Source organism: Hyperolius riggenbachi, chromosome 11 (assembly GCF_040937935.1).
Source record: "Hyperolius riggenbachi isolate aHypRig1 chromosome 11, aHypRig1.pri, whole genome shotgun sequence".
Taxonomy (NCBI): Eukaryota; Metazoa; Chordata; class Amphibia; order Anura; family Hyperoliidae; genus Hyperolius; species Hyperolius riggenbachi.
This window is the reverse complement of record NC_090656.1, coordinates 120,328,590-120,341,998: the sequence shown is the minus strand read 5'-3', so window position 1 is coordinate 120,341,998 and position 13,409 is coordinate 120,328,590. Positions and strand designations below refer to the sequence as shown.

The following is a 13,409-nucleotide window of genomic DNA, read 5'->3' as shown; positions in this document are numbered from 1 at the left end:
TTTGCACGCGGGAATTTTGTAAACTGAGTTTAGGCGTGATAAAGGGCTTTTCACAGGTGTGCAAACACTTTGCACTGCTTTGTGAATCAGGCCCAAAGTGTGCAATAATTGTTTAAATAAAATTAGGCAGGTGCATACATTTGGGCTCTGTTGTCATTTTATTGATTCCAAAACCTTTAGAACTAATTATTGGAACTCAAATTGGCTTGGTAAGCTCAGTGACCCCTGATCTACATGCACAGGTGAATCCAGTTATGAGAAAGAGTATTTAAGGGAGTAAATTTTAAGTTTCCTTCCTCTTTTAATTTTCTCTGAAGAGTAGCAACATGGGGGTCTCAAAACAACCCTCAAATGACCTGAAGACAAAGATTGTTTACCATCATGGTTTAGGGGAGGATACAGAAAGCTGTCTCAGAGATTTCAGCTGTCTGTTTCCACAGTTAGGAACATATTGAGGAAATGGAAGATCACAGGCTCAGTTCAAGTTAAGGCTTTCAGTGGCAGACCAAGAAAAATCTTGGATAGACAGAAGCGATGAATAGTGAAAATAGTCAGAGTAAACCCACAGACCAGCACCAAATACCTACAACATTATCTTGCTGCAGATGGAGTCACTGTGCATCGTTGAACCATTCGGCGCACTTTACACAAGGAGATGCTGTATTCAAGAGTGATGCAGAGGAAGCCTTTTCTCTGCTCACAGCACAAACAGAACCACTTGAGGTATGCTAAAGCACATTTGGACTAGCCAGCTTCATTTTGGAAACTAAAATGAAGTTAATTAGGCATAACAAGGGGCGTTATGCTTGGAGAAAAAGAACACAGCATTCTAAGAAAAACACCTGCTACCTACAGAAAAATATGGTGGTGGTTCCATCATGCTGTGGGGCTGTTTGGCCAGTGCAGGGATTGGGAATCTTGTCAAAGTTGAGGGACTCATGAATTCCACTCATTATCAGCAGATTCTGGAGATCAATGTCCAGGAATCAGAGGGAAAGCTGAAGCTGCGCCGGGGCTGGATCTCAAGACAACGACCCTAAACACTGCTCAAAATCCACTAAGGCATTCATGCAGAGGAGCAAGTACAATGTTCTTTAATGGCTATCTTGGTACCCAGACCTGAATATAATTGAAAATCTGCAGTGTGAGTTAAAGAGAGCTGTCCAAGCTCGAATCCATCCAACCTGAATGAACTAGAGATGTTTTGTAAAGAGGAATGGTCCAAAATACCATCAACCAGAATCCAGACTCTCATTGGAACCTACAGGAAGTGTTTAGAGGCTGTAATTTCTGCAAAAGGAGGAGCTACTAAATATTAACTTCATTTCTTTTTTGTGGTACCCAAATTTATGCACCTACCTAATTTTGTTTAAACAATTATTGTACACTTTCTGTAAATACAATAACCTTCATTTCCCTTTTCAAATATCACTGTGTGTGTCTCTTATATGATATATTTAACTGACATTTGTTATTGTAACAATCAATGATTTATACAGGAAAATCATGACGATTAACAAGGTTTCGCATTCCACTGTATGACCAGGGTGCTCTTGTGCTGCTATGAAGGCTGTTTCCTTGACTGGTTTCATCATCCAGACAGAGGACAAATGGAGACGGGGAAAATACCCATTCATCAGAGGGCAGGTCTCGTAATGCTCACATACGTATTTGTATGTAAATGTATATAACATGATAGAAGTTGAGTGTTTGATTTTATTGATATCAAAGTGTTTAAAAGGGTACTACACTATCCTAGCCCCATTTCATTTTCATGATGCACTACTGGAGCACTCAGAGACAGGATTCCATTTGCCATCAGCCTCTTTCAGAGCAGTAGGGATAATCAATTAGATGCAAATTCTTCCGAAATGATGAAATTTTTTTACACAAATGTATGCAGTTTGAAAATGGACCAATCAATTTAAACCCAGGTTTAAATTGATTGGTCCATTATCAAGCTGCATACATGTGCATAACATTTTGCACACATTTGCATCAACCCGGAACAATTTGCATATCTGTGATGATCCCTACAGACAAGACAGGCTATGGTTTTCTTTGGACATCTTATGACAGTTTTCTCTGTCCAAACATCTGGTAAAACTGCACCTGTGTGGGGTGAGGTGACAGAGTATATTGGCTACTGGATTGCTGTGAGTGAAGACAGGCATTTCTTTTAATTTGTGGGCGGAGCTGTTTTTTTTTTTTAATTACACCTTTTGGTCAAGCAGAGCTAAAGTAACCCATTACCAGGGATTTCCTTCTTCTGTTCATCCCCTCATTGCGGTCTTCCTATTAGAAAACAACACTCCAAATATCATGACAAACTCAATAAATGAGAATGGAGCAAATTCAGGCTGCAAGCATGGAAGGATACTGGCTGACTTTAGGAAAAATACGTTTATATTGAGATATAGTGAGAATATATACACCCTCCGGCAAAGGCCAAAGTAAGTTCTTTAAATTCATCTTTGAAAATCATTATTGGCAGTGATTTCAACTTAATGAGAACCTGAGGCGGATTTTCTAAAGATAATACGACACAGAGTACTTCCGGGTTGTGGCTTAGCTTCTGATTGGAGGAAGCTGACAGAGGCAGGAGAGCCATGAAATAGAGGAGGCGGGGAAGCAAAGCTGGTTTACAAATGCCAGGTAAACAGAAGGCTAGCGACAATCAGACTGTCGCTAGCCTGGCGCTATTTTTTGGGAGGGACTGGCAGAGGCAATAGAAGGACACAGAGGCATGTCATTGTGCAGAGAACATGCCTCTGTGTCCTATTATTTTTAGAAAATCCACCTTGGGTTCTCTTTAAAGCTAAAGACCAATATCACAGGATCAATATCACAGGATCACAGGAACTTGCCCAATACATCAAATTAGGCATACAATAATGTAATCAATTGAACAGATTCCCAAATACATTGTAAAAAATATTGTTGGGTTCCCTCAAATGCATGTTAAGTGGGTTTCTGCTTAAACATAATACAGGTAGGCTCCAGTTAACCAACGAGATAGGGACTATAAGCTCGTTCTTAACCTGAATCCATTCTTAAAGAGACTCTGAAGCGAGAATAAATCTCGCTTCAGAGCTCATAGTTAGCAGGGGCATGTGTGCCCCTGCTAAAACGCAGCTATCCCGCAGCTAAATGGGGGTCCCTTCACCCCCCAAACCCACCCCCGCAAGACTTGGTCGCAAGTTGGTCGTGAAATATTGTTTCCTGGAGGCAGGGCTAACGGCTGCAGCCCTGCCTCCAGTCGCGTCTATCAGACGCGCATCGCCGCCTCTCCCCCCGGGGAGAGGCGGAGATACGCGTCTGACAGACGCGCATGGGGCAGGGGTGCGGCGGTTAACCCTGCCCCAATGCGGAAGCGCTCCCTCGCTGTACGGAGGGGATTTGGGGGTGAAGGGACGCCCGTTAAGCCGCGGGATAGCGGCGTTTTAGCAGGGGCACACATGCTCCTGCTAACTATGAGGTCTGAAGCAAGATTTATTCTCGCTTCAGACTCTCTTTAAGTCGGAATACTGTTCCCTCTCCATAGTCAAACTAGGGGGGGGGGGGATTACAGCTGCCCAGAATCCCCCCTCAGACCAGGGCCAATGCAGTGTCTGAGGAAAAGCACAAGTTGAGACACCACAATATCTGCAGGCATCCTGCAACTTACAGCACTGCCCCTTTTGTTTCCCTGCTACAGTTGACTTTAGATGTAGCAGCAGCATGTGTACAGAGCATGGAGCAGCTCTGGGGAACTTGTCGGCTGTCCTCATTATTATCTGTATCCAAGCTGCTCCTGATCGATCCTGTTGTTGATTGGGAGCAGATCGGCCATTTAGGAAATAATTGTCAGATCCTGTCAATTGGACAGGAAATTGCATTATGTGTACCCAGCATGATGTCCTACCATATTATTATACTGTATTGTGCGTGGCCGAGGGAGACCTTTCAGGAATCCCCCCCCTTGAAAATCCTGAGTTTGCCCCTGCTCTCTGTCCCCTGTACCTCCCCTGTGCCTTCAGTGTCCCCCTCTGTGTCACCTCTGTCCCCCTGTGCCTGCAGTGTCCCCATCTGTGCCACCTCTGCCCCCCACTGTGTCACTTCTGGCCCCCTGTTCCCTCAGTGTCCCCCTCTGTGACACCTTTGCCTCCACTGTGTCTCTCTGTACCACCTCTGCCCCCTGCCCTCCTTTGCGCCTCCTTCTATTCTAGTGATGATCATAATGTGATATTTTTGCTAATGCAAAATCCTAAAAGAAAATTTCGCAATTACGATTACACTTAATTACGATTTTGGAATTGTAATTGTTTTCACGTAATCCATGCAAATTTCCAAAAGGTTTTGATGCTGGATTACAGGTTTGCTTTAAAGTGGAACTGAAGTACTATAAAAAACAAAGTGTTTCACTGCCAGCCCCTTGCAGCCTTCCTGTCCCGCGCCGATCCTCCACGATCCTCCGTTCTCCCGCCGCCAGATAGTTTCATTACCATCTACTTGTATGTCGAAGGCAACTGCGCCTGTCCCGTGCCGCTTCTCCACGATCCTCGGTTCTCCCTCTGCCAGCTAGTTTTCTTAGCATCGATTTGTAAGTTGATGGCAACTGTGCGCCCCCGAGCCACACATAGCTTTCTTCACGTTCCCACCCACTATAACATCCTGCAGCACAGGGCGCTATTTTTGGCTGGAATGCGAAGAAAGGTACACGTGACCCGGGGGCACGCAGGTGCAGTTGCCGTCGACCTACAGGTCGCCGGTAACGAAACTAGCTAGTGGATGGAGAACGGAGGATCGTGGAGGATCGGCGCAGGCCAGGAACGCTGCAAGGGGCTGGCGGAAGCCCCAGATAAGTGAAACACTTTGTTTTTTTTATAGTTCTTTTGTTTCGCTTTAAAGTGTATAAAATGTGCATTCAGAATGTGTTGTATTGTATAGTCTACTACAGCAAAATGTTTTTATTTAGTTCAAAAAACATTTTTTCTTTGAATTTTTTAAAATAGGTTTTCTCAAAAACTACGGGGCATAGCTAGAAAGTAGAAACCATGGAAAGGAGAGGCTCACACAAGCCTAAGAAAGGCAGGGTGGGTGATCTAATAAGTGAGATTACACTTCAAAACAGCTTACAGTATGTGCATATGCAAAAGAAGTAAGTATTAGGCAAAGGAAAGAGGGGAGGTTAGTGTCAAGGTGGCCATTAACAATATTACGGACGATCGACCATTTGATTTGATCATAATATTGTTCGGAAATTATCATTCACGATCACTAACAGAAGTAACCCTGCTACCAATCTCATCAGATTGATGAAATGATCCAAAAAATGTATCGATTCCATTAATCAAATTGCAAAACTGCATAGAAGCTTTTTTTCCATTAGTGGGTCCGAATGACCATTTCCTATCAATATTGCAATCAAACCAGACCGTTCTGCGCCTCTGCAGTAGAACCCTCCCGGCAACAGGAGCGGAAAGGGCCGCACATGCGCAGTAAGCCCTGACTCCCGAAGTTGCCGGGCTGGATTGCGGAGGAACGAGGCGAAGGAGGATGGCAAGGGACGTATCAGCATAAAGGAGGTTACAGGAATCCCTAGGTGTGTATACTTCTTTTATCCTTTGTCTCAGGTTTATATTAATGACCACCATTAGGCAGAAGAGAGGTCAGTATTAGGCAGAAGAGTGCGTAATTAATGCAGTGCAGATAGGTAATCCAAATAGATGTGTTAAATGGATACTGCAATAAAGTGACAATAACTGCATAACATAGTCATAAATAAAAAGTGCAAATGCTATCTCCATAAACCAGGATTACAATAAACTGCAAAACTAGGCAGCAGAGTGGCATAGTGGATAGCACCGCTGGGTTCCCGGCTCGAATCTCAGCCAGGGCACTATCTGCACAGAGTTTGTATGTTCTCCATGTGTGGGTTTCCTCTGGGCATTCTGGTTTCCTCCCACATCTCAAATACATACAGATAAGTTAATTGGCTTCCTCCTAAAATTGGCCCTAGACTACGATACATACACTACATGTATGTAGTGATATATGATCACTACATTATATACAGTAGTTTACAAAAGTATTCAGCCCCCTTGAAGTCTTCCACATTTTGTCACATTACTGCCACAAACATGAATCAATTTAATTGGAATACCACGTGACAGACCAATACAAAGTGGTGTACATGTGAGAAGTGGAATGAAAGTCATACATAATTCAAACATTTTTTACAAATAAATAACTGCAAAGTGGGGTGTGCGTAATTATTCAGCCCCCTTTGGTCTGAGTGCAGTCAGTTGCCCATAGACATTGCCTGATGAGTGCTAATGACTAAATAGAGTGCACCTGTGTGTAATCTAATGTCAGTACAAATACAGCTGCTCTGTGACAGCCTCAGAGGTTGTCTAAGAGAATATTGGGAGCAACAACACCATGAAGTCCAAAGAACACACCAGACAGGTCCGGAATAAAGTTACTGAGAAATTTAAAGCAGGCTTAGGCTACAAAAAGATTTCCAAAGCCTTGAACATCCCACGGAGCACTGTTCAAGTGATCATTCAGAAATGGAAGGAGTATGACACAACTGTACACCTACCAAGACAAGGCCATCCACATAAACTCACAGGCAGAACAAGGAGAGCACTGATCAGAAATGCAGTCAAGAGGCCCATGGTGACTCTGGACAAGCTGCAGAGATCTACAGCTCAGGTGGGGGAATCTGTCCATAGGACAGCTATTAGCCGTGCACTGCACAAAGTGTGCCTTTATGGAAGAGTGGCAAGAAGAAAGACATTGTTAACAGAAAAACATAAGAAGTCCCGTTTTCAGTTTGCCACAAGCCATGTGGGGGACACCGCAAAAATGTGGAAGAAGGTGCTCTATTCAGATGGAATGGAACTTTGGCCAAAATGCAAAACGCTATGTGTGGCAGAAAACTAACACTGCACATCATTCTGAACACACCATCCCCACTGTCAAATAAAGTGGTGGCAGCATCATGCTCTGGGGGTGCTTTTCTTCAACAGGGACAGGGCATTGATGGGAAGATGGATGGAGCCAAATACAGGGCAATCTTGGAAGAAAACCTCTTGGAGTCTGCATAAGACTTGAGACTGGGGCGGAGGTTCACCTTCCAGCAGGACAACGACCCTAAACGTAAAGCCAGGGCAACAATGGAATGGTTTAAAACAAAATATATCCATGTGTTAGAATGGCCCAGTCAAAGTCCAGATCTAAATCCAATCGAGAATCTGTGGCAAGATCTGAAAACTGCTGTTCACAAACACTGTCCATCTAATCTGAGTGAGCTGGAGCATTTTTGCAAAGAAGAATGAGCAAGGATTTCAGTCTCTAGATGTGCAAAGCTGGTAGAGACATACCCTAAGGGACTGGCAGCTGTATTTACAGCAAAAGGTGGTTCTACAAAGTATTGACTCAGGGGGCTGAATAATTACGCACACCCCACTATGCAGTTTTTGTTTTTTTTTAAATGTTTGGAATCATGTATGATTTTTGTTTCACTTCTCACGTGTACACCACTTTGTATTGGTCTTTCACATGGAATTCCAATAAAATTGATTCATGTTTGTGGCAGTAATACAACAAAATGTGGAAAACTTCAAGGGGGCCGAATATTTTTGCAAACCACTGTACATGATATAATGATTTGTATGTGTAGTACAGCTAAGAAATAAAACATTAGGAGCAGAGACATGAGTCTAATATTTTTTCCAGTACAGGAAGAGTTAAGAAACTCCAGTTGTTATCTATGCAAAAGAGCCATTGAGCTCCATGACTTTTAAAGTCGCAGAGAGCTCGGTCTTCTGAAGCTTATTATTTCAAGTGTCTGGCACTGTATTGTTTTTTTCTGCACAAGTGCCTTAGTTCTACTAGGCATGCACCGACCTTACTTGTGCATGCATACTATAAATACACTCGCACACACCCGTGCTTGCGCTATGAAGAAACCTACTTGATCAAAGAGGGCCCCAGTGCTGGAACGGTGGGATGTAAAAACCTTTCTTTTGAAGTTTCAGGTACTGTTCTTTTTCTGCTGAGGTGGTGGTGGTGGTGGGGGGGGGGGGGGGGGTTGGAATATGTGTATTGGTGTGTGGGCATCTGGTGACAGAGGGCCTCGGGCGGTAAAAAGTACAAATCTGGCCGTGGGTGTGTCTTAAAGTGTCCCTCCTTCTCATCTCAAAAAGTTGGTAGTATGGCTGCAGCTTCCAGCATCCCTGCCCCAACACCCCTCTCCTTGCAGGCAGGAGCCAATCACCACGTATGTTGATTTCTCCCCTCACGCAATGCTTGCCCACAACACGTCACTGAACAGGTGGAACCGGTGTCAGCGGCCCAAACTCTTTAGGGCCTGTACACACTAGTGCTCTTCTGTCCGCTTTTCAGCAATGCGTAACAATCTGTAACATTGATGTGCTGATAAAAAACAGACAGAAGCGAACTAAGTGCAGCTGGCAGCGTTTTGGCTTTGCTTTTCTTTTTTTTTTGGGGGGGGGGGGGGCGTATTTTTTGATACTCGCCCTGAGAGCAGTTTAACCTAGAAACTGCACTGATGTCAGGCCATATTCCATGAGTAAATAGGGAATGGGCAGATGGGTTCTGGCAAGGGATCGGGGGCTGGGTGAATATCTTGCAGTTTGGCTTGATGGATGTACAGCAAACTAGCTGTACTCACTGCAGCGAACTGCTGTCTATAGTGATCAATTAACTAATTTGTGTTTGTGTTATTTTTGCTGTGACCATTATATGTGTGCCCTCACAGCAAAAACTTACTTTTGATTAACCAAACAACACTTGATTTCCTAAAAAGTTCACACTGTAAGTGCATGCACGTAGCACCAGTCACAACACTACTAATTAAAGGGAATCTTAACTGAGAAGGATATGGATGTTTCCTTTTAACCATTTCAGCTGCCCAGACGTGAAGCTCACGTCCGGGCAGCTGCTCTGCTGCGCTCCCCCGCTCCTGCACGCGATTGCGGGCGCGCCCCCGTGTCCCCGCGGTTTCCCCCGGTAGCCCTGGGATCAGTGAAAGGGAGCATGGTTCCCGATCACTGATCCCTGTCCCCCACAGAAAAACCGAAGCGCTCACCCATGAGGCTTCGGCTCTTCTGCCCGGAAAAATTTCAGCATCCCCCTTGTATTTTCCGCTTAGCGAGAAGTACAAGTAGGGAAAACAAAAATGAAGGTGGCCAAATAGTAAAACTACATCTACACATTTTTTTACACTACAATTTACACATATAGCAACATTAAAAATTTACTGTTTATGTCCCACACCAAAATATTCCTCAAATAAAATTTTTAATAGAAAAAAAAAAGTCATAAATAGTTACCTAAGGGTCTGAACTTTTTAAATATGCATTTGAAAGGGGTATACTACAAACATTTTTTAAATTATAAGCTTGTAAATAGTGATGGGCGCAAAACGGAAACAATGCACCTTTATTTCCAAATAAAATATTGGCGCCATACATTGTGATAGGGACAAAATTTAAACAGTTTAATAACCGAGACATACAGGCAAATAAAATACATAGGTTTTAATCATGGTACCATGGATTATTTTAAAGCTATAATGGCCAAAAACTGAGAAATAATGAATTTTTTCCATTTTTTTTATTAATCCTGTTAAAATGCATTTACAGTAAAGTGGCTTTTAGCAAAATGTACCACCCACAGAAAGCCCAATTAGTGGCGGAAAAAACAAGATATAGATCAATAAATTGTGATCAGTAGTGATAAAGTTATTAGCGAATGAATGGGAGGTGAAAATTGCTCCGATGCATAAGGTGAAAAATCCCCGTAGGCTGAAATGGTTAAACAATACCAGTTGCTTGTCAGTCCTGCTGATCTCTTTGGCTGCATTAGTGGCTGAATCACACAACGGAAGCAAGCATGCAGCTAATCCACTTCAGTCGGAGCACTTCAGTCAGAGCACCTGATCTGCATGCTTGTTAATGGGCTGTGGCTAAACATATTAGAGACATAGGATCAGCAGGAGAGTCAGGCAACTGCTTTTATTTTAAAAGGAAAAATCCATATCCTCAGTTTAGGTTCCCTTTAACTAGACTTTCAACAACCCCCGCTATATTGTTCCATGACCCAAGAAAGAGCTGGAAATATTTTCACCTAGTAGTGAACAGTGGACACTTGTTAAAGAAATCTATTTCCAATTTGTTGTATTAGTTTGGACCTCCAGCTTTCATCAGCATTAGTAAAACAATCTCTTTGTTACTATATTATGCTGGGTACACACGATGAGATTTCCCGTTCGATTCCCGGATCGATTCGATTAAATCAAACATGTTCGATTGGATTTCGATCGTTTTTTCCGTCGATTTTGCATACCTATCATGAAAAAATCGATCGAAATCCAATCGAACATGTTTGATTTAATCGAATCGATCCGGGAATCGAACGGGAAATCTCATCGTGTGTACCCAGCATTAGATTTTAATGATATCACTCACAAAATCAACACCAAAGAGGAGAGGAATAGGCAGTAGGGGTTATTTTAAAGAGACTCTGAAGTCTCAAAAGAACCCAGTTTTTATTTCAGATTCCATTTAAGTATTAATGACCCACCTGAAATGTCGCATCCCCGTGGCTGAATGCTCACTATAACCCTCCAAAATCTCCTGGGGAAGATTTTGGCAGCGCTTCCGTGTAGAGGCAGAGCTTTGGGCTGTTGCTCTGCCTCTACTCACGTCTGTCTGCGCTGATCTCTGCCTCTCCCCACCCCTCTCAGTCTTCTTTCACTGAGAAGGGCAGGGAGAGGCGGCGATCAGCGCAGATGGACGCGAATGGAGGCAGAGCAACAGCCCAAAGCACTGCCTCCTTAGAGCAGCAAAATCCACGACCAGGAAAGTCGTAGATTTTTGCCCAGATATTTCGGGGGGTTATAGTGAGCATTCAGCCGCGGGTATGCTGGGACGTTAATCTGAAATAAGAACTGGGTTTTTTTTGAGACTTCAGAGTCTCTTCAAGCGGACAAACCTAACAGATCAGAACCAAACAAAACTGAATTTCAGCTCCAATAATTATAAATAAACTCAAATGTTTTATCAATTACATAACTCTTCATTTCTATTTTGTCTTCAAATATTTTAGCCTGGAGAAACATGGACGGAGAACTGCCAAAACTGTTTCTGTGACTTTGACTTGATCCAGATTTTCTGCAATGCAGTAACATGCCCTCCCCTAGATTCCAGTATATGTAAAAAACCTGGCTTGAAGCCTTATACCAAGAAGACTGAAGATCAGTGTTGCTCACAAATTGAATGTCGTATGTAGGATTTTTTTATATTACATTATTTTATTAGTGGTTAACATGCTACGTTATACAGGGGTCTGTGACACTGTCTACATCTTTAGCCTACCGGCAATATGAAATTCATCTTCATTCTAGAAACATGCTCCCTTTTCAGAGGGAGACGGGAGTGGTCATCTTTTCTTATGCTAGAAACTTTTATTTAACTGGTGTATATATACAATTAAAGAATGTGAATTTAAAGCAAACCTGAAGTGAAAATAAACGTATGAGATATTGCATTGTATGTGTACAGCAAATAAATAGAACGTTAGAAGCAAAGAAAATAATCTCATGTTGTTTTCCAGTAAAGGTAGAGTAAAAAAAACCAAAAAAAAACCTTCAGATGTTATCTATGCAAAAAGGGCTTATTTGAGCCATTGGACCCACTGGGTGGAATACAGTCCTGTTTTCTGAACAGCCAAGAAACAGTGAGACAGCTTGTTTCTTGGCTGTTCAGAAAACAGTGCAGAAAACTGTTCAGAAATAAGGTTTTACTGCAGCGAAGTTCAAAGGGTCATCATTTTTGCTTTGTTTTACAGCTTAAAATACAGAGGCAATCAGCAAAGCGCCTTCTTCGGTGGATCCCTATGGAGGTGGTCCCACTAGCAGCTTTGCGATTGCAGAATGTTGCTTGCAGCATTTTGGGAGCAATAACAGAGCAATTGCATCAGTGGTTTACAGTAGCCAAGTTGCAATCGCTCCAGGAATAACAGTGAAATTGCAGCACTTCTGTGATTCGCTACATCCAAGGCACTTGGCAATTGCCGCAAAGCGCCTGTAGTAGGTCCCAGCCCTTAAGCCTAATATGGCGATTTTTATACACAGATTTAAGTTCCTAAAAGCAGATAAGAAGAAATATGCAGGTGAATTGGCTGTTAAGATTGAAGTCATAGAAGCTACATGAGAAACTACAATATGTATGTTTAGACGAAAAGGCGAATTTCAAGGTGTTGCATGTGATGGGGTTTTTAGGATTAATTTCATATCTTGTATGACACGAGAAATGATAGAATAGTATGAGAAATACATCATACTGTAGGAAGACAATTATGTCACCGAAAGAACATAGGAAGCTAGAGAACAATTGCACACAGCTCTCAGTAAGGAAAGGACAAGGACAAAGAAGTGACAAACATGCACTGAAAACATAGACGTGATAGAATAGAAAATGCCACTGTACACTTGAGGCAAAGAATATGGGCATTGGTCAGCAGAAAAGGTTATCCTTCAGATGCATTCAAACCTCCCACCTGTTACATTCAAAAGAGGCAATGACTGGCGAGCAGTCTTAAAAAAAGTAGTCTATGTTATCATCATCAGTGTGGCTTATCTTATCTGTTGAGTAAATGATTGTTAAATAACAATAATAATAATATTTATATAGCGCTTTTCTCCCTTGGGACTCAAAGCGCTGTGACCCTGCATTATGCAGTCTCAAAGGCTAGGGAAAAGAGGTGAGTTTTTAGCCTTTTTTTTTAAAGCTGTCCAGAGAGGGAGCCTCTCGTACTGATTGTGGAAGTGAGTTCCATAGAGTAGGGGCTGCGTAGGAAAAGGCCCGAGCACCAAATGTTAAGTGTATCCTGGGAATAATCAGCTTTATCTTGTTGGCAGAGCGGAGGGTGCGTGGAGGGGCATAAAGTTCCAATAGATCCGCTATGTATTTGGGTCCCATGTGGTGTAGAGCCTTGAATGTCAGCAGGCAGAGCTTAAAATTGATTCTCCATTTTACTGGCAACCAGTGAAGAGTTTGCAGTACTGGGGTGATGTGTGAGCTGCGGGGGGCATTGGCTAGGAGTCTGGCTGCAGCATTCTGTACTAGCTGTAAGGGGCGCAGAACCTTATCTGTAGATCCGATGAACAGGGCGTTGCAGTAGTCTAGGCGGGAGGATACAAATGCATGAACCAGGGCTGGGATAAGGTGTTTGATTTTCGCTATATTTCTTAGATGGAAGAAGGAAGACTTGACGACAGCTGATATCTGCTGTATTAGTTTTAGATTTCCATCCAGGATCACCCCAAGGTTTCGCACAGAGTCTTTATACTGTAAATGACACCATAATACTGTTACTTGCTAGATGTAGAGCAT

At 42.8% G+C, this 13,409-nt stretch overlaps 1 protein-coding gene across 1 annotated transcript in view; it reads left to right on the top strand.

Moving 5' to 3' along the window:
* The window catches only part of LOC137537713 (intestinal mucin-like protein), a 280,540-nt gene that overhangs the window by 187,979 nt on the left and 79,152 nt on the right, over nucleotides 1-13,409 (top strand). The window contains exon 6 of the mRNA XM_068259654.1: nucleotides 11,122-11,296. Within this exon, the coding sequence (XP_068115755.1) occupies nucleotides 11,122-11,296 (175 nt within the window). The remainder of the gene's footprint in view (nucleotides 1-11,121; nucleotides 11,297-13,409) is intronic.